Here is a 22,132-nt window from a genome sequence, read left to right as displayed (position 1 = left end):
AGGAAATTTTGTTGGATAAATGGGTATTGTGTGTAAGTCCGGAGGGCACAAAGCACCAGCATGGAGCACCTTGTAAACTGTTTCCTAAGTCAACATATTGATAGAACATTTAGCTACTGTGGACCTTATGGTCTACCAGTCCTCACAAACTTTTGTAGTGGTCAAAGTAGATTCCCATTTTAATTACATAAGCATGGAAGGCAGTGGAGGGTGTCATTACCAGTGCTCAATATAATGGAGATATGGTGCCCAGGTACACATGACCATTAACGCAAAGATGTTCATAGGGAGAGAGGGATAAATGAAGGCTATAGTTTAAGAAGTTTGAAAATATAGTGACATACCTGAGGGTATTTGTAATGTTCCCTGCAGGGAATATGAAAGCTGTATTTACTGTATGCTTCTGGAAGTTAAAGAAGCCCTTAGGAAAAAAAGAGATGGTATATATTTTGTAATTTACGGATCCACCAGGCAAAGACTGAGGCTGTCCTGGTTTGGAGGGAATTGTTGCAAACATTTTGCATGAGACAGAGGTTGGGGAGACCAATTTGCATGAGAACGTTCTCTGTCCCAAATACATAGAGAGTTTTATTAAATTGGTAGTAAACTCCAGTTTTGAAGTTTTACCTACAGGTAAGCCTATAATAAGGCTTACCTGTAGGTACAGTGAATATCTCCTAAACTTGTGCTGTTTAAGAGATATTCACACTGGATGCAGCCAGTGACATCACCAATGCCTGTGCCCTGAAGGCACAGCATACCTGAGCTGTTCCTTTGGAGCTCTGTGCCGTAAACTGTGATTCCTGTGCGCACACGTGGAAGTGATGTCATCGTGGCTCAGTCATTCAAAGGACCAGAGTCAGTGAACCTTGAAGGAAGACCAGGGGAAGATGGAAGCCCTGTCAAGTAAGTATTTCATAATGTGCTAGTATGTGATACATACTAGCATATTATGCCATTGACTTTCAGGGGATTTTTTTTTTTTTTTGCTGCAGTTTACGAACACTTTCAAAAGCTTAGTAGAATAGGTCAGTCAGAGAGCATAGCAAGCCATAGATGATTCAATTTTCTTTCCTTCCACCACAGTCAAATAGATGGCATAATCCCTCCCACAGTGCTATTGTGTTTTGCAGGCAGGGAGCCATCCCAGCTATAGCCACCGGCAGTAATTGCATGCAAAATATCAAATGGTTGGCTGTACCCAAGTCAATTCATGGTTCAACTTCAGTAGAACCAAATTGGTCACAGATGAATTGAATCTTGACTGGTCCATGCTGATTCGATCCATCTATGGCTGGCTAAGCCCAAGGTACATAGTTAATAGCAATTAGGTGAGGATTTTGAATCTCTAAATAGACTCATAAGAGCAAATCTGTGAAATTGTGAATTTGGGTTAGTTGTGCTATTTGAGCAGAGTAAAGCTGGCCATAAATGACTGTTTTTTTCATCCAGCAGCAGGACAGTTAACTGAAAAAAAAAAAATCTTGGGCATGGGCACCAATTTTTGATCAGGGTCTTGGAATGTCAATAAGGAAACATTTAGGTGCCAAGATCCTGATCAAGAACAAGGTATCAAAGTTGTTGATACTTGATTGTGAACAGAGCATGGAGTGGAGATTTTAGTGGAAGCTAAGAATCAACTGGATAGTAAGAAGTATAGTCAATGTGAGCAAAACATCCCATAGAGCTGGAGAAATGGGTAAAGCCTCTAGTGATTGGGTTAAATTATCTCCAAATATTGATGATATAAAACTCATTGGAGATGTTCAGGTCATTTAAGGAGGTAGTGCAGTTAAGAGCTTGTTTTGTCCACATTGGAGATGTTTAGACCACAGGAGGAGGTAGTGCAGTTTATAGCTTGTTTTGTTCTATCTATTGTTGGATTTAGCTATATGCTGGAGTCACCTGCTAGTAAGAGAATGCCTTGTGAATGTGAATGAATCATCCATAGTAGGTGTGACAGAAATATTTTTTGGTGAAAGTTAGGTGTATTGTGCTGCCATATCAGTCGGCCCGTTTATTTTTGTACACTGAGTATGTTCCCCTGTTCCCCCTCCGGTTCGCTCTCTAGTTAGTACAGTCCATAGCTAGATATGCTCATGTGTGTCTCTACTGCTCCGTATAGTACTATTTCAAAGAATTGGAAAAACATTCTATTTACTGCACTCTCTTTCTCTCCTGGGGAGATGTACCATTTCTATTTGCCCCAGTGACCAATGTTACTGGAACTGAAAGTATAGGAAAAAACTACATTTTGAGATGCTACCAAAAGGAGGGTAACTCTTCCAATTTCTTCTCAATTCCTATTATGTTGGAACAAAAAAGTGAAGATAAATCTTTCCAATGGGATGCAGATGGTTAAAAAAACTGATAAAAGTTTAACTACGGTACTCTCAGACAAGCAAAACTAAAAAAAAGCTTGCTTTAGAATTGATCCAAGTGGTAGAATATCAGCTTACATATAACAAAAAAAAAAAAAAAAAATCACACAGCAACATTAAGGGGTATAAACAGTATTTGTAAAGCACAAATTTGACATTTACCAATCATTCACTGCAAGTGAATCTGCTGGTGTATGTGCTCAAAATGACTGTGATTGATTTACTTGCAGTAATTGTCTGGTGAGTGTAACATTCATGCTTTCTAAATATGCCCCTATGTGTTTCAAGGAGACAAGATTCAAAATGGCACATACGCTAACAGTAAATCACATTTCAAGCTGTCTCAAAACAATACAATACGCTTTATTAAAATATGTTTAACTTGAAAGCAAGTGGTGAAATGTCCCAGTTACATAACAATTAATCCCATCAATTCCTTCTGCGCAGCTTAGTATATGGTATCCTGACAAAATATTCCCTTACAGGTTTTAAATCTTCTCCAGTAAGCTGAGCAGAGAACTGCTCACACTGCACATTTTTCTGAACTGCGATATCCTATTCCGTCAGCACAGTTCTGTATTCTGTGGGTGAAGTATCAGCAAAATACAGTACAAATAAAGCTGCTTAAAAATGTCTGTGTAACCCAACTAATCTGAGAAGGATGTCCACAAAACAATCACGGATGTCTAAGAAATCTTTTTTTTTCCTCTCATTTAAAGTTGTATAATTTGTCCTGTATGCGTAAGGCAAGCAAATAAATTACTTTCTGTCAAAAGTTTGGGAGTCCAAACTTTCTGTTCCCTCTTGACACATCATATACTTGCTTTTTCCCAAGTCTCTTGTATTTCAAGCACCTACTTTGTTAGCTACACTTTTTTTTAAAGCTTGTATGTTATATACTGTGCATCTATGTCAGCTAAAGGCAAAGGAGGATAAAATTGCATTTTTCATTTCTGTTCTTTCAATTTAAAGTAAATCATGTTACTCTTTCTTTAACATAGCCAATCCAGACAGCTTGAACAATACAATGCACTAAATAGGCTTGGCAATGACTAATTATCAGTAAGGCCATGTGTCAACAGGCTTTTGGCTTGTGTCAAGGACATCAGATATCAGTTTGAGATGCTTCAGAGATCAGAATCCATTGATCGGTGCATATGACCTGTAATTGACGTCAGGGGCGGACTGACACTTCAGTCCAGGGGTGGGCTGACCATTTGGAAACTCGGGCACTGCCCGAGGGCCTGGGGTCAGTAGGGGACCCCATGAGATGCCCCTGGTACCTTTTTCATAGGCTTTTCTGAGTTTGGGCAAGGACACAGGGGCCCCATGATCCCCTATTGCCCGGGGGCCCCATGAGTTGTCAGTCCGCCCCTGATTGACGTCCTCCTAAAGTAAACAGATCATACAAAAGCTCTGCAATACTAACTTTAAGTCCCTGCACACTAGAGTATGGAGCTCTATAGTGCCAATTGGGGACATATTTCCCTGCCCAGGAGATACAGTTGCTTGTACAGCCAACCTCCTAGTAATGAATGGCTGTATGCTGCTGTACTTGCATAAACTGCTACATGTATAAAGCCAAATGTCTCTGGACGCAGACAATCTGTTTCCAGGGTTGTACACCCATATGCATTACTGGATTTACACATGTACCTGAGTATACCCACATACAGTCTTCATTACAATGGACAGCTGTGTCTCTCAGGCCAAAGAATTTACATTTGTAATTTACATTGTATGCCAAATAGCACACATGTGCATGAGCTCTAAGTTGGCAGTTATACTTTAAGGGAGGCATGTAAAACTGATGCATGCAGCCCTCTCACTCTTTTGGGGCCCTTATTAAGTTTAGGAATTTATACTAAATTAGGTCCCAGCTCTTTTACAGCTAATAGAAGCTACACTTTACATATTTTGGAGATATATACTTTAGTAACTTTTATAGTTGTCTCTCTCTCAGATAAAGGATTGTAAGTTACAGCTGTTACTATAATGTAAATGTATAATTTTGCTATAACCTTCATAGCCCTCCATAGAAATAATGTGGCCCCCTTGAAATGTATTCCACTTCTTTTTGCCTACTGTTTAACCACTTGCCCTCCTGAGGCTTTACCCCCCTTTCTGACCAGGCCATTTCTGGTGTTATGGTGCTGCTTTACTTTAACTGACAATTGCGTGGTCATGCAACGCTGCAGCCAAATGAAATTTACGTCCTTTTTTTCCCCACAAATAGAACTTTCTTTCGGTGGTAATGGCAGCGATCAGTGACTTATAGCGGGACTGCGGTACGCTTTCTGACACTGGGGTGAACTGACTTGGTGTCACTGACATCCCCAGTGACACCAATAAAAAAAAAAAAGCACTGACACTGTACTAATGGCACTGGGCAGGAAGGGGTTAACATGAGGGGTGATCAAAGGGTTAACTGTGTGCTGGGAGTGTTTTACTAGAGAGCGGTGTGTTGGTGCTTCATTGCAAGCACACTGCTCTGGATGGCTGTGCTGTGCACAGCCATCCAGAGCAGTGTGCCCGAGCTGACAGGGAGGAGGACTGTTAGTAAACAAAGCAGTCCTCTTCCCTGTCAGAGATGCTTGGTAATCACAGGGCGCCAGCGGGGAATCACCGGCTGGGACCCAGTGATTGACAGCCGTGGATGGCAGCGCGATTAGGGCGCACGCCCCCTACCCAGAAATACAAAACCAAGTATATATATATATATATGTGATTTTGCACACCCCTGCTGCCCTGTCGCAGTATTTCTGCTATAGGGTGGTCGGGATGTGGTTAAGGGAAACCTGTTCTTAGAGAGGGGTGGTAGACACAGAAGTTAACAGGAGGGCCCATATTGGTCTTATGTTACAGAAGCAATGCAAAGGAACTAATAATAGGAGATTTACAAATGAATAATGATTATATGTGTGTGTCAGTGATGGGCCCATTAGACTGTAAACTCATCTGTGCTTGAGGGGAATAGTCCAGTGTTCCCTGTTCAACGGAGGATTTTTAAGAAATACAGATATGTAATAATAATAGCATTTGACTGTGGTAATTACATTAGAGGTGTAAGCTTCTCTGGTGCATACATTGTTGTGAATGTTTCTTGTACAACACTATATATCAGAGCTAGTGAATGCGTGTATAAACTCCAACAGCATTCTCAGTATACAGTGTGTAATACATCAGTTAAAACAGAGCAAACATAATGTATACATACTTATTAAGTAAACATTTGCCAAAAATCAATACTATATTTGCAATATATCAGCCACCAAGTAGAGCTTTTTCCCATGATACTTTTTTTTTTATGTGTTTACAGATGTGTTGCTTCATTGTTTTTGCAATCTGTAAATATGCAGTCTCTACTCATTCTTCAACCAGTTGAAATTTCCTGCCAAACTGGTCAATGTAACCTACCATCAAATGCTTCTACAAAAGCTGTAGTACTATTCAAACTATTGATAGAGGTTGCCTTTATTTGTTTGGTTGTTAATTGAAAGCTGGTTGAAAGAGGTTCAAATTGTTTGAAAATTGTTGAATCTTTGGAGAGCACAATTATAAACTGGTTGCACCACTCAAGTGCTCCCACTGCAGCTCAAACAGAGTCAGTTTCACGTTAAGAAACAATATTAATTCAATTCTCAAGCCTAGCATACAGGATTTAAAGAGAGGCAATATCAGGGACATCTTATCAACAAGATGAACTGAACTCTGATCCACATATGGCTGGCTTTAGGCAAAAATAGTTGCGTTACAATACAGTTCCAGTGGCATGATATAGTTGTGCAGATTATAACTACCAAATCATAGATTATCATGAAGCATTAGATGACCAGCTAAACAATCATCCTAGTCTGTAAACTAATGCAGAAAAGTACCTGGAAATGTAAACTTCCAATGAAAACCTCTGCCCACTCCTCCTCCTGAAAAGGTATGTTGCTGTCCATTACCAAGTTGGCTCTGAATCGTTGGGTCATCTGATCCATATCAATTTCTTCTGTGTGGTCTGTCTGGCCACTAGGTAAAGACAAAAAAAAAATATTTAGAAATGTCACACTGACTGTATGTATACAACATACAGACACAAATGGTTTGCCACCAATCAAATTAAATGAATTGTAACTGAAGAAAATAAAAACTCCAGCTCTTAGTAAGATCATGCTGATACATCCGACCTAAAATGTTTTCATTTCAAATCAACAGTTACTAAAACACGCAGGAAACATTCCTTAAATGGTTAGGGTAATTATTAAATCCCAACTCAAACTATAAAATTTTTTCATATGTCAGTTTTGTATTGCATCCATCCCTGTTCCCCCCAACTCCATGACCAGGAACAAGAAGTGAAGAGAGATCCCCCCCATCTCTCTTCACTTCTTGTTCCTTGTCATGGAGATACAGTGAAGGAAGTTTTCCCTAGAAGGGACAGCAACAAAACTTGTCTAAGCCTCTTTCAGGTTTTTACACCTGTTTGCTTTCCCAATTGTAAAATTTCCCACACTTTTCATCCAAGTGGTCCATGTGATAGAGTGGACTTGGGTGAGAAGTGAGAAATACACACAACAAATTAAAACTGAGCAAGGCTCTAACTAAAACCAAAAGAAATATGTTGGTTGCAGAAAGATTTTATTAACTGTGAGTTAAAGCTGAACTCACAGCACAAGAACTTTCACTTAAAGTGGAGTTCCACCCAAAAGTGGAAGCTCCGCTTATTTGTCTCCTCTCCCCCAGTGGATAGCCGGTTTTGACAGGTGCCCGCTCCCACTTCCAGCTAAGTTCGGCCCCCTTCCTTCCTCCCACAGTCTTCTGGGACACTTCACAGGTCCCAAAAGACTGCCAGACCAATCAGGATGTGCAGCACAACTTGCGCATGAGCAGTTGGCACCCGGCTGTGAAGTTGCAAGCTGTAACAGGCTGGTGCCCACAGCTGAGATGCTGGCTCCAGGCAGAGAGGAGGGAGAGACGGGATGGTGCGGGTGAGCACATTGCTGGACCCCGGGACAGGTGAGTGTGTGTTTATTAAAAGTCAGAAGCTTTTGTAGCTGCTGACTTTTAATAAACACAAAAATGACTAGAACTCCACTTTATTTTCCACTGAAAGAAATTTCAACAAGATTTACTGAACCCATGACAAATCCAGGCAGGTTTTCCAATAAGTAATTTAAAAATGTAAAATAATTTAAAAAGTATATCGTCTATAAAAAGAATCTGAACATCAATAAATGAAAGATAAATAGCAAATGTGAGGGGTTTTTTTTTTTTTAAACAAGGTTTATCTACATTTAGCTGCAAATCTCATGTAAACTCTGCACTCTCAATACACTCTCATTTTCTCAGCACATATTTGAAAAATTAAAGACTAGGTTTACCTTTCTTACCATGTTAAACGTAGTTCTCAATGAACTGCAAGGGCGCTGGTGAGCACTCCTGTAGTGCATTAATCTTCCTGCTCTCAAGTAACTGTCTGCCTGCACGAGGTATGTACAGACAGCTATCCTGAGAGTCTGCAGGAGCCTGACATTGTACCCGCGATCTGCTAATTGCAGGTGCAATGCTCTGCCGGGTCCTTAGAATAAATAAATAAATGTACATTTATTATTTTTCTTCAAAAAGTGAACTTATCCATTAAAGTGAACATCTGAGCCTATAGTTAATCCCTATTTTTCCTTTCTTAATTTTTGTAAAACAGATCCATGATCCCAGAATTGCTGCATAATTTCAGGGTTAACAATATAGAAACAATTCTGCAAAATGAAAACAAAATAATTGGGTGAAATATTGGAAATATAGGGAAATTCAATTGCCATCAAAGGTTTTCTTTTATTTGAACAAGAACTATTTTCCTGTGACACAGCCATTAATGAGATTAAAACTTTTTATTCTACACTGGTAATCTCCAAATCTTGCTGAATTTGATTGGTGGCTGAGGGGCAACATTTAACATTTTTAAAATAATTTTTAGACTCACACCTTGTGACAATGCTTGGTGATTGGACACAGCCTATTGTAAGCTGTGATTGAAGTGACAACAGTGGCTTCTGCTTGTCCAGCAAAAAAAAAAAAAATACTAACATACAAAGCCACCCTTAGTTGTGCTCTATACAACAAAACAAATCTCATCTCAACATGCCACGCACACTGCTGGCCCCTCCATTCCTCTCAAGACTGCCCACTCTCTAGCCCCCTTGTCACTTCCTCAATTTCTCCAGAGCCTCTACCATCCTTTGGAACTCCCTGCCTCAATCTGCCTGGCCATCTACTACTCTTTCCATCTTTAGGTGATCCCTGAAACTCACAACTTTCAGGCAACCTATCCTTCCTCCACCTAAAAAGTGTACCTTTATATTTTCCATCAGCTCATTCCTCACGGCTCCTTCTTTTCCATTTTAATTTTGATCTCTCACAAACAGGGCTCTCCTAACCCTCTTATCTTGAATTGAATTGTAATGGTATGGGCTCCATTTATTTGGTAAAACACTGTGAAAACCTGTGGTGCTCTATAAATCTTGTATGATGATAATAAATAACTAGAAAAGCTACAATTTCTGGGGAACTTGTGTGAAGTGTTCTTGCCTCTACCAGTAGTCTAGGGCTTGAAAATGAGGGAGTGATGGCAGTTTAGAAATCATGTCCTGATTTTTCAGCTCACACTCTAGCTTTTGTCACTCTGCTGCTCACACTGAAAAGCTTTATATTGTGAGAATCACAAGACCCACACCTACATTTTGATGCATAGTATGTTCCTGAAATATTCAAAATGAAGGCACAGTCGCAGTTTAGAAATTTCCCTTCAAATTTGAGGTGGCTAGAGTGGAGTTTCAATGAATGTCAATGGGCGTGAGTTGCAAACAAATGGTCATATTGTGAAAACTATCAGGACTATGGCTTAGTAGTGGCAGCAGGGATAGCTGAACGTTTTGATATATGATTTGTGTAGGTGGGCTTGAAAATGAGGGAGTGATGGCCTGATTTTTCAGCTCACACTCTATCTTTTGTCAGCTCCCACTCTAGTTTTGAACATTCCGCCATTCATTCCTATGGGACCAATTTCACCAAAAAAATGCAGATATTTTGTGAACCATTCGACGAAACGTTCCACAAAGTAATAGCACACCAATCGGGAACAATCCGCACGTTTTGGTATATTACTGTCCATGTAGTGTAAAAACTGTAGGAGGAGGTAGGGTGGTAAATTTGTCTGTAATAATAAGAATATATATGTGATATAACAGTAAGTGGTCCTGCCATGTAAAAACACTTAATAATATTAATTATACTTGGGGTTGTTTTTCTTCACTCCTGGATAAAGTGCTGGGGGAGCAAAGAAAAGGTAAGAAGAAGCAGCTGGGGAGGAGAACATTAAGGCCCCTTTCACATGACCATTCAGATCAGGTCTGCATGTCAGTTTTTCAGGTGAACCTGATCGAACAGTCCATTCATCTCTATGGACCAGTGGGTGTAAATTGACTTGTGTCTATTTACACCCGCCTACCTCTGAACTGATCCAATCTGCTAAACACAAGTAGAAGGGGATCCGTTATCCTCCATGTAGATGGATCAGATCCCAGATAGTTTGTGTAAATGGACAGCAGAGAGGATCCTCTGCTGATCAGAATGGAGTCCGCCCCATGGCAAAGGGGCTAAAAGTAGTTATGTTGCTTTGCTACATAAGGGCAAAGCACAGATTCATTTAGGTCTTTCCTGACAGGTTCTCTTCAACTGTCCACAACCGCAGCATGGCATAAACACTCATGATGCATTATAGACCCCAATACTAGGTAACTCAACCCTTATGTCTTGCATATAGAGACCAAGGGCAGCTGATTTTTCAGTTCCAGTCAGTAAAAGGTTTATTTTTAACTTTAGACCATCTTACCTTAATGGGATTTGCTGACTTAGATGAAAAATACTTGCTGTGTTGACAAGAAGGTATTGGGCTTCATTGACTAAAGATAGTGATGGCAATGTTGCCTCTGACAAACCTGAAGAAATAAATTACTATTTAATATTCTACAGAAATGGTGCTTCTAGTAAGGTTAAATCATGATGTACAACTTCTAAACAAGATCATGTTTATTGTGACTTTACATTTTTGTTAATTTCAGGAACTGATCACTCACTTCTTCCTATTTTCTGTATTTTTAATGGCCTTTTAATGGCCTTTTACCAAGTCTGTATTTCTAAAACATACAGACTTCTGCCCTTGATAAGCAAATGATTATCGACATAATGAAACACCATTATACACTGTCAGTCAATACATTTTCATGTCATTGTGCATTAGTGATCCAAGATTCCTCTACTCTAAACAAACAGATGCACCATGTACAAACTATTCATGCCAGATCAATGCTTACATTTTGCTCTCAGTATTACTGCTTAAGCCCTTAGTGACCCTTAGAGGGTAAAACAATTGTTAGTGCATGAATGCAATTTTGCAACTTTGACGTGTGTTTTTAAAATTGTACATGTCATCATAACTTCTTTGTGTATCGAGGTGGATTATACCTTGTTTTTTTCAGGACAAATTGGGATTTCTTTTGGTGGTAAATGGTAACGGATATCTCCTGATTTTTTTTTTTTTTAATTAAAGGAACACTGGCCCAACATAGTAAAAAAAAACAAATTTCTTAAAATATAGCTGTATATCTTGCTATTACCATAATTTACCAACAAATAATAACCCAAAATAAACTCTCCTGCTCCTGACGATCACAGCTTTACCACACACTGTATGTGCATGTTATTTGTTGTTTGTACCCTTCATAGGGCCCAAAAACAATAGTGCGCATTTGTTTTGTTTTATCCTACCTATTACACATGGACATAGACACTAACTGACACTACTTTAAAAATGCTTTTTTAAAAAATAATCCTACCAAAGATATACTGACCCTGACCTTTTGACTTTTACCTTTACTCTTGTCTTGATCCTAACACTAACCCTGGCACTGACCTAGAACAAACCTTGATCAAACCTAGCTATGATATTCTTTCTTTGTTTACATTTTTAATTGTATTTTTTTTTTAATACACATTTTTTTGTTTACAGCTTCCTCTCCTTTAAGGACAGAAAGATACAATGTACTGCATCTTTCTCTCCATTCAGAAGAGGAAGTAAACACAGGGGCAAGGATCACTGTGATAGCCAATCAGAGGCTATCACAGGGATCAGGTGAGCGGGAACTGGGAGTCCCTGGCCTCGATCGTTCGTACGGGACTCAGGGCTCCCAGTGAGATCCCGGTTTCTGTGCTGGGAGTGCACTGTACGGCGCGCTCCCAGCACAAAGATAAGTACGCAGATATGGGGCCCCAAGGAAAAAGACCCAGCTCGGTGAGGCTGCATATAGGTGTACTGTGGGCAGGAAGGGGTTAAAGTCTGAATTTCAGATTGCTCTACCATATTTTAATCGCGGTATAATATATATATATATATATATATATATATACTCTCTCTATAGATCCTATCTGCTTTTTCTCTTCAGTTAGGCCCATCTCAATCTCGTGTCTGTGGGTTCTCCTTGATTTTTCTATCTAGTCACTGTTGAGGAAAATGAAAACCTGTTTAATTTGCTATTATTTCAACCAAGAAAAGCTGGCAGGAGCCTATTCCTCTTCAGTCCCCATTGACAAAAATCTTGTAAGATTAGCAGATTCAATACTACAGTCATATAGAATGTCTGCACAGTTCAGGAGTCAGCTCCCCTGAGAGAGAAGGGATTGTGTGACTGCAGCAATGACAGCACTTTCCAGTTTGTGGGCAGCTTTGGGACCCCTTGACACACAGCTGCGAAGATAAAAATTCAGAAATAAAAAGAATGCACATGTTTCAAACCAATGTTCAGACTGGTAAAATTACAGAGAGGAAAAGTAAGTCCTCCATTATTAAGCAGGTAGAGGTGTTTGCAAATGTAGTGAATAAGTATTGTGTATACTCTGGCCATTATTGTAATGATGATTTTGAAGTGATTTTCAATACAACTTTTTAATTGTTCATACTTGCTGTACTATATTTAATGGTAATTACTGTAATGCTGACCTTCATTGTATTCATTTATTTTTTAGACTTTATTTATGGATTTCAGTATTTCCAATAAAGTAATGGTAAAACATAGTGGATTGTATTATAAGTACAGTACAGTGATCTTAAATGATAACAATACAAAATCTACTCAGTAAAAATGCATTGTTATTTACACAAGAAATCAAAGTGGCGTAAGGACAGTATGGGTATCATTTGACCTACATCTAGGGCCTGAAGGCTACTCAATTAAGTGGGTCACTAGATCGGCTGCATAAAATCATGCTGACCTTCAATTTATTTTTCTATGCGATTCCCAGTTGAGCATGCCTGCTACATCATGTTTATCTTATTTCACCATATGTACAGATTTGTAGATTTTTCCTCTTGTGGGTGCCTGTACCTACTAATGTGGGCTTTTCACCCTTGCTAAGGTTGAGAAGAAATATCACCCACATAGTGTGTTTGTTGTTGTAAATTTGTATTAAAGCGGTATTAAACCCCAAACCAAAAATGTAATATATTGCAGCTTTCCAATCCTTAGATGTGGTGGCTACATCAGTTTTCTTTTCTTTGGCTTTTCCCTTATGTTTTCAACTGGTGATCTGGCCAGTAACACATTTCCTACATTACATTTCCTGCATACACAGCTCTTGAGGAATGAGCACAGGAGGCACAGTGGACAGCAGCCTTGGGGGAGTGGGTCAGTTTGGGGGAGGTTTTTTTTAAAATATAGCAGGAGATTTAAATATACAAACAAATGAAGCCAAAATCCCGTTCACACTATATGATCAGTTACAGCAACATTCTTTTAAATTTTGGATTAAAGGTTTTACACGAATAAATAAAAGCTGGTAATTTATTCACCCCTGCCGGTGTAAATGGTCTGTCTCATGCATGTAAACTGATACATTCTGTTGGAGAGATTTTGCTTCTGAAAAACAACAGAGTTACCGTCCAGATCACCAGATGAAAATAGAAGAAAGCAAGCCTAAAAAAGGAAATACAGTCAAAACATCTGAGAATTCGTAAGCTGCAATATAATAAATGTTTGCTTTAGGGTTTAACCATTAGCTGCCCGGCCAATGGCCGTTTGGCGGCTTCAGATGTGTCTTTCCATTCTGGGTGCACGCCATTTGGCGTGCTCCCGCACATGCGCCGTTTGCGCTAATGCAGAGCGGCGCAGCAGTGCGATCTGTCACCGGCCGTGCACCTCGGACACAGCCGATGACAGATCTGAGTACCGGCTCCCGTTGCTGGTACCATGTGACCTGCTGTGACCAATCACAGCAGGTCACATGACAGTTGTATACATGGATGGCTTCATTCATGATGCCATCCATTGTATACTAGTGCCTAGCTGTGAATGGTCACAGCTAATCACATGCACATGTCATGTGATTAGCTGTGACCAAATCACAGCTAAGCACAAAAAAAAAAAAAAAAAAGCTGAATGAATCGATTTCATTCAGGTAAATGCTTGCTTATAGCAAAGTAATTCTTTGCTATAAGCAAATTGTGTAAAAAAAAAAAAAATACTGATCACTTCCCCAAAGTAGTACAATGTTACTATGGTAACATTGTACTACTTTGGTCATAGTAAAATATGAAAAAAAAATCTTAAAAAAAATTAAAAAAAAGTAATAAAAAATTAAATATAATAAAAAAAAAAAAAAATATATATATATATATTTTTTTCATACTGTCACCAGTCAGTGTCCCTGTTCACCGCCATGCCAGTTATATGATGACGCTGTACTGCACTGGTGACAGTATGTAAAAAAAAAAAATAGTGAAAATAATTTTTTTAATTTTTTAATTTTCCGAAAAATTATGACAAAAAAATACAACTTCAAAAAACTCGCCATGCCTCTTATGAAGTACGTCGGACTGTCTACTCTGCAAAAAGGGGACATTTGGGGGATATCTGTACTGTTCTGATATTCTTGGACCTCAAGACATTAGATTGGCTGTCAGTACTTCAGGATTGATCAATTTTCAGATCTATACCATAGTTTGTGAACTCTATAACTTTCCTACAAACTAAAAAATACATCCTAATTTGTGAAGAACAATTATTTATTTGTAAACTTTTATAACAGAAACAAAGAAAAATGTGTTTTTTTTTCAAAATTTTTGGTCTTTTTTTGTTAATTTAGCAAAAAATAAAAACCCCAGCGGTGATTAAATACCACCAAAAGAAAGCTCTAGTTGTGTGAAGAAAATGATAAAATTTTAGTTTGGCTACAATGTCGTATGACCGCGCAATTGTCATTCAAAGTGTGAGAGCGCTGAAACCTGAAAAATGGCCTGGGCAGGAAGGTGTAAAATTGCATGGTATTGAAACGGTTAATATTGCTTTACGAGAAACCATATGATACAATAACAGTAGTTATGTACAGATATCATTATTATGCCCCCCCCCCCCCCACCTCCCTAGCATAACGGTTTATGGGTACAATGACACTGAAAAATATAGGACACAACACATAATTGAAGGATGATGTTTAAAAAAAACTGTTCTTCAGGTGGTCTCCTATTACCAGGAAAAAAAGTTAAAGCATGAACCAACCAAGTTTAGTAAGTTAAACAGATCAGTTTTACCCAATATCCTGCATTTCCATTTCAAGTTCTTCTTTAACCCTACAGATTATATCTTCAGCAGTTACATATGCAGCGTAAAAAGTGCAGGAATCTAAAAAAAACAAACATATACTGTATATTCACCTAAATGAGTGCAGCATAGATTCAATGCTGCAGCCATCCCCGGCTGGCTCTACACTGAGAACTGAGCGATCAAAGACCACTGATCGCTCAGTTCTCAGTCTTCAGTGAGCAGAGAGTAGTGACTGTCAGTCACCACTCTCTGCTTTGCCCCTCCAGTACTCACTAGACCTCTGGGCTGTGAAGGGAGCAAGATTGGCTGGCTCAGAATCTCAGTGGCATGCTGAGAGGCTGAGCCAACTGCTGGTCAAACATCTGTGTGGATCTCAAAAGAGCTTTGGCCATACTTCTCCTTTAAGCTTAGAGATGTGAGTTTGGCTACTAAAGTTGGAGCGCTTACTCCCATAAGAGCGATTGCCCAGGTTCTTCCCTAGAGAACTGCCCTACAGCCAGGTGCATGAACACAGTCACTTGTTTCCTTAAGAACTGGAATAATATGTACAATCTACTTAGCAGAATAAAGATTGAAGCACTATCCCTGCAGGGATAACCCTTCATCAGTTCATCGTACAGAACAGAACATTCCCAATTCTAAATGTTATGTGTAAATGTAAAACTAATGCAGGTGTGCACAGTCTACACTAAAGCACATACTGTAAATCACTACTGTGTACCAAATACTATTACATCCTATTACTAGCAAAACCATGCCACCTAGTAGCTTAACTATATAAACTACCAGGCCCCTACAGTAGATTCCTCCAGAGCCCTGCAAAACAAAGCATAAACAGACATCCTAATTAATCTAAGCTATCTAGACATCTGCATGTAGCGATACCCCCGTAGGGGCTGCTTAAGTTTGTTCACTCCGCCACTCTGCCTCTCAACCCCAAGAACTGTCTCAGCCCCAACTGACACACCTGGCAATAGTGTAAGTGCAAGGATCAATGAAAAGCACACATGTTATAATAAAACACAGAGATCAGCTTTACTGTAGACCTCTATGGGAAGTAATAAACATTAACAACAGATATATGTTTGGAGAATCAAGAGAACAGCAAATACTGAGACCGAAAGCAATATAACTCACTTTTACACTCAGGCTGCTTTCAGGGGATTCCAACCATGAATAACCCCAAGAGCAGAGGCAAACACTTAAATGGCAACCTCAAAGTGGATTTAACTCCTCTACATAAATTTGGCTCTATGATGTCCAAGCAGGAGGAGAGCAGAAGAATGACTCTCTGTTGTGTCAGACTTCTCCCTTCTAACCCCCGACACCACAAGCCCAATAGGAAAACACTGTACCCAAATGATGCTTAATAGCTACTTTCCAAGGTAAAGCTATTCCCTCACACACCATGCAATATAGAGGCCTGACTACGCATGCGCGTGCACGTACACGTATGGCACCAGTGACTTCAATCTCTTTGTAACGGGATGAATCTTGGGATCTTCAGCTAGCCACTTTCGTTGGTGCACTTAAACTCCTTAAACACTTAAAGTATAATTGTAATCCCATGGCAGTATGTGTGCAATGTTCCTGTCATCTGACAGTGGGAGAAATCCCTCTCACCAGATCCTGTGACTAAGGCCAAAACGATCGTCCTGGAAATGACAGGCTCCTCTGGTCACCTCACCATAAGCACTTCACACTGTCAGTGTAGGCACTGTACTGTAGACCACTTCTCTCAGTTTGGATGTTCCTTTGTCTGATGCAGATCACCAAGCATGCAGTGCACTGCCCATCAGCACTTCTTTGCCAGGTCCAATCTCTCTCCTGCCACATGCCATCTCCCCCTCCTCAGGAGAAACCCCAAGATGGATCCCTTCACTCTGCTCTCCCTAAGCATGATGGCTTTCGTAGTTCTTTTTTAATTCTATCTCCATATTAGCCTATAAGGCCATTTCTGTTCAAGACTCCATCGTCCACAATGCTTTGCACCTGCACTTCCTGTTTGACAGAGTCCTTGTCATTGGCTCCTTTAATGGCTTTTATAATTGGCTCTCTCACTCTCTTACAGTCTGAGAGGAGAAGGTGGGGGGGCTGAAATCCCTCACTGCTTTGTCTGTTTCAGGGCAAGTGTCAGGTTACACAGGAGAGGCCAGTCACCAGATCACAGCCATGAGACAGGATTAATCTCTCCTGCTACACACTCCCCCCACCAAAGTACCTTTGGTCCTCCAAAGGCAGTAACAATCCTTGACCTGGTACATGCTTGATATATACACGCGGAGAAAAACAAGTTAGTACACACAGGAAACCAAACAATTTACATTCTCATAAAATCTTGGCAGGGGAACCTCCCACCAGTTAGTAGCCTATAAGCCACCTTAATTGGACTTGCCCAGCCAGATGTGTCAGGGGGTGAGTCAGGATTTTCAACAAAACCTGCTATGACATTGAGCTCCCTAGCCAGGGATACTTAGTACACATAGCAACAGTAGAAGTGTCCTTTGGGATGCTTGGGTTTTGGCTCTGCTAGCCAAAGTCCATAAACCCAAGTGGAAGATGTGGAGTTCAGCTCAACTGACATTTGCAGTGCAGCCATCTCTGCAGCATTAGGAACACCAACTCCTTTAACCACTTGGTAACGCACTATAGCCAAATGATGTCTACAGTGCAGTAACCTAGTTCCCTCCGTGTTATTTACACAAGAAATCAAAGCGGCGTAAGGACAGTATGGGTATCATTTGACCTACATCTAGGGCCTGAAGGCTACTCAATTAAGTGGGTCACTAGATCGGCTGCATAAAATCATGCTGACCTTCAATTTATTTTTATACGCGATTCCTAGTTGAGCATGCCTGCTACATCATGTTTCTCTTATTTCACCATATGTACAGATTTGTAGATCTCCGTGATCGCTGTGTCATATGGACAATCACAGCTGCCTTTTACCACGTAATCAGCTGTCTCCAATGACACAGCAGATCATGGAGTAAATAGTTGACGGTTATCGGCAGCACTTTCCTCACACTGTCAGCATGAGGAAAGTACTGCTGATAACCGGCAGCTGGAGATTGGTACTGATGATCAGTGCCCTGCAGTGCTGCCCAGCAGTGCCACCCACCAGTGCCCAGCAGTGCCTCCGAGCAGTGCCCAGCAGTGCCACCCATCAGTGCCCCCTATCAGTGCTGCCTATCAGTGAAGCATCATCAGTGCCTCCTCGTAAATACCCACCAATGCCGCCTTATCAGTGTCACCTCATCAGTGCAACCTATCCATGCCACCTCATCAACACACATCAGTGAAGGAGAACAATTACCAGTTTGCTAAATTTTATAATCAAAAAGAAAAAACTTTTTTCTTCAAATTTTTTTTTTGTTTTTTTTTGTTTATAGCACAAAAAATAAAACATCCAGTGGTGATTAAATACCACCAAAAGAAAGCTCTATTTGTGTGAAAAAAATGATAAAAATTTCATATGTGTACAATGTTGCATGACCGCACAATTGTCATTCAAAGTGCAACAGCGCTGAAAGCTGAAAATTGGCCTGGGCACAAAGGGGGTATAAGGGCCCAGTAGGCAAGTGGTTAAGCAGTAGTTGAAAATTGGCAAGGAATCCTTCCCCTGCTTAGTAGAAGTGACTTCTTGCTTGTGAGAGCCTCTATTATTGAGCTGTTACCTATCACCTAAGCAACATCTCAAAGTGACATCTCTTAGGAAGTAGCAAGGGTTGCCCCCTATGTTGGGCAACAGTTCAGTTAAGGTATGTAGAAATGTTGAAATAAAGAGCTTCACAAAGGTTTATTTTCTTTGGGTTGACTTCAGCAATGACTCACCTGGACTAACTGTACTTCAGGATGGCATGTCCAAGCATGAGCCAAATCACCCTTTTTCCTCTGTTGCAAAGGTGAAGGGGATTTAGATCTAGGAGATTGCCCCTTTACATTACAGTTTAGATAAACACTTGAATTTGAAACTTGACTGGAGAAACTTCAGTAGAAAGTCATTCCCCTCTGAGTTTGTGTAGAACATTTGTGAGCTGCTGCCCTTTGCCACAACAGCAACTCACTCGAACTTTGACTATACATCCACACCAAGTTGAAGTACCCTTCTCCTTAAAGAGGTTTGCCCCTTTAATTTGCAGTTCACAAAAACTTGACTTAGTGAAAGGTGATGGCCATTTTAAACTTGACTATCTAGGAGGGTGCTACTTTAGAAAATCAAGTCCCTTGGGTCTGCCCTTATGAAGACTACAATTTACCTGTATTTGTATCTAATCACATTTTAACAAGGCAGGATTCCTATTTTGGGAGCTGAATATTAACAGAACACACACAAACATTGAAAGCGTTGCTATTTGTGAAAGCTGCGGCATGGCACGCATAACATTTTTTCTTTTCGTCCTGATTTTTGTATCTATGACACATAAAACATTGACTTACCTTTCTTTTTTGCACCTGAAATGCGACTAAAGATTGATGACTGCCTTATCAAACGACATTTGCGTCCAAGAAAACTAGACAGCCAGTTTGCAGATTCATCCCCGCAATCAAATGTATGAACTCTACAGAAAATAAAATCAGTACAGTGTATTTTCAGTCAGCATATATTTTGAAATAATATTGCAGTGTTTAGCTTGAAAGAACTTTCATTGTGACGGTCATATTTATCTGTTCATTTTCTATTCATTTTCTATATTTTTATTGTGTTAAATGTGTAAGCTTGTGGATTAGCTGCTAGAGCAGTGGTTCTCAACCTTCCTAATGCCGCGACTAGAGATGAGCGAATTATTCAAAAATTCGATTCGGCTGATTCGCCGAATTTGTGGAATAAATTCGATTCGATGCGAATTTATTCGCTGCGAATTTAACTTATTAAAAGGGTTTCTAGGCTTCAGAGAGCCTTTATATTAGTGCAGAACACTGTACCTTTAATTTAAATGCCCTTGGAGTCTGCTGGGGAAGAGAAATAATACTGTCAGTCAGTATGACATGCAGATGAGTGCCGTCGATCTTAGAATCACCGCACACTTCACTCATTTGGGCAGTCACGGGGCACGACGAAGAAGAAGAAGAAGATGAAGAAGAAGAAGAAGAAGATGAAGAAGAAGGATAAGAAGAAGAAGAAGAAGAAGAAGAAGATGAAGAAGAAGAAGAAGAAGAAGAAGAAGAAGATGAAGAAGAAGATGAAGAAGAAGATGAAGAAGAAGAAGAAGAAGAAGAAGGATAAGAAGGATAAGAAGAAGAAGAAGAAGGATAAGAAGGATAAGAAGAAGAAGAAGAAGGATAAGAAGAAGAAGAAGAAGAAGAAGGATAAGAAGAAGAAGAAGAAGAAGAAGATGATGAGGATGAAGAAGAAGAAGAAGGATAAGAAGAAGAAGAAGAAAAAGAAGAAGAAGAAGGAGGATAAGAAGAAGAAGAAGAAGATGAGGATGAGGAAGAAGAAGAAGATGAGGATGAAGAAGAAGAAGAAGATGAGGATGAGGATGAGGAAGAAGAAGAAGAAGATGAGGATGAGGATGAGGAAGAAGAAGAAGAAGATGAGGATGAGGATGAGGAAGAAGAAGAAGAAGAAGAAGAAGAAGGATAAGAAGAAGAAGAAGAAGATGAGGATGAAGAAGAAGAAGAAGGATAAGAAGAAGAAGAAGAAGATGAGGATGAAGAAGAAGAAGAAGATGAGGATGAAGATGAAGAAGAAGAAGAAGAAGATGAGGAAGATGAGGATGAAGAAGAAGAAGAAGATGAGGATGAAGAAGAAGAAGAAGATGAGGAAGATGAGGATGAAGAAGAAGAAGAAGATGAGGATGAAGAAGAAGAAGAAGATGAGGATGAGGAAGAAGAAGAAGAAGGATAAGAAGAAGAAGATGAGGATGAAGAAGAAGAAGAAGATGAGGATGAAGAAGAAGAAGAAGAAGATGAGGATGAATAAGAAGAAGAAGATGAGGATGAATAAGAAGAAGAAGATGAGGAAGATGAGGATGAGGAAGAAGAAGAAGAAGAAGGATAAGAAGAACAAGAAGAAGGATAAGAAGAAGAAGAAGAAGAAGAAGAAGAAGAAGAAGAAGGATAAGAAGAAGAAGAAGAAGATGAGGAAGAAGAAGAAGAAGAAGAAGGATAAGAAGAAGAAGAAGGATAAGAAGAAGAAGAAGAAGATGCGGATGAAGAAGGAGAAGAAGAAGAAGGATAAGAAGAAGAAGAAGAAGAAGAAGAAGAAGGATAAGAAGAAGAAGAAGATGAGGATGAAGAAGAAGATGAGGATGATGAAGAAGAAGAAGATGAGGATGAAGAAGAAGAAGAAGGATAAGAAGAAGAAGAAGATGAGGATGAAGAAGAAGAAGATGAGGATGAGGATGAAGAAGAAGATGAGGAGGATGAGGATGAAGAAGAAGAAGAAGGATAAGAAGAAGAAGAAGAAGAAGAAGAAGAAGAAGAAGAAGAAGAAGAAGATGAGGAAGATGAGGATGAGGTTGAAGAAGAAGAAGATGAGGATGAAGAAGAAGAAGAAGAAGATGAGGATGAAGAAGAAGAAGAAGATGAGGATGAGGAAGAAGAAGAGCAGAGGAAGAAGAAGAAGAAGAAGAAGAGGAAGAAGAAGAAGAAGAAGAAGAAGAAGAAGGATAAGAAGAAGAAGAAGGATAAGAAGAAGATGAGGAAGATGAGGATGAGGATGAAGAAGAAGGATAAGAAGAAGAAGGATAAGAAGAAGAAGATGAGGATGAAGAAGAAGAAGATGAGGATGAGGATGAAGAAGAAGAAGAAGGATAAGAAGAAGAAGAAGAAGAAGAAGAAGAAGAAGAAGAAGAAGGATAAGAAGAAGAAGAAAAAGAAAAAGAAGAAGAAAAGGATAAGAAGAAGAAGAAGAAGAAAAGGATAAGAAGAAGAAGAAGAAGAAGAAAAAAAGGATAAGAAGAAGAAGAAGAAGAAGGATAAGAAGAAGAAGAAGAAGAAGAAGAAGGATAAGAAGAAGAAGAAGAAGAAGGATAAGAAGAAGAAGATGAGGAAGATGAGGATGAGGATGAAGAAGAAGAAGAAGAAGTAGGATGAAAATAAGAAGAATTCCAGTACAGCAAAAAGTGTATCTGCAGAGAGCTCCGCTATTTCTGACAGTTCTCTGAC

General features: G+C 39.6%; 1 protein-coding gene across 1 annotated transcript in view; it reads right to left on the bottom strand.

Moving 5' to 3' along the window:
- Positions 1-22,132, bottom strand: part of MOCOS (molybdenum cofactor sulfurase) — a 553,751-nt gene that overhangs the window by 11,884 nt on the left and 519,735 nt on the right. The window contains exons 11-13 of the mRNA XM_089689064.1: positions 19,460-19,581; positions 10,258-10,363; positions 6,260-6,398 (exon numbers count right to left, since the gene is read on the bottom strand). Coding sequence (XP_089545190.1) covers positions 6,260-6,398; positions 10,258-10,363; positions 19,460-19,581 — 367 coding nt within the window. The remainder of the gene's footprint in view (positions 1-6,259; positions 6,399-10,257; positions 10,364-19,459; positions 19,582-22,132) is intronic.

The sequence above is a fragment of the Staurois parvus genome, unplaced genomic scaffold (assembly GCF_062004578.1).
Source record: "Staurois parvus isolate SC_StPar_1 unplaced genomic scaffold, SC_StPar_1.0 ptg000468l, whole genome shotgun sequence".
NCBI classification, from domain to species: Eukaryota; Metazoa; Chordata; class Amphibia; order Anura; family Ranidae; genus Staurois; species Staurois parvus.
The sequence above is the reverse complement of the archived record's forward strand: the minus strand, read 5'-3'. Positions and strand labels throughout refer to the sequence as shown.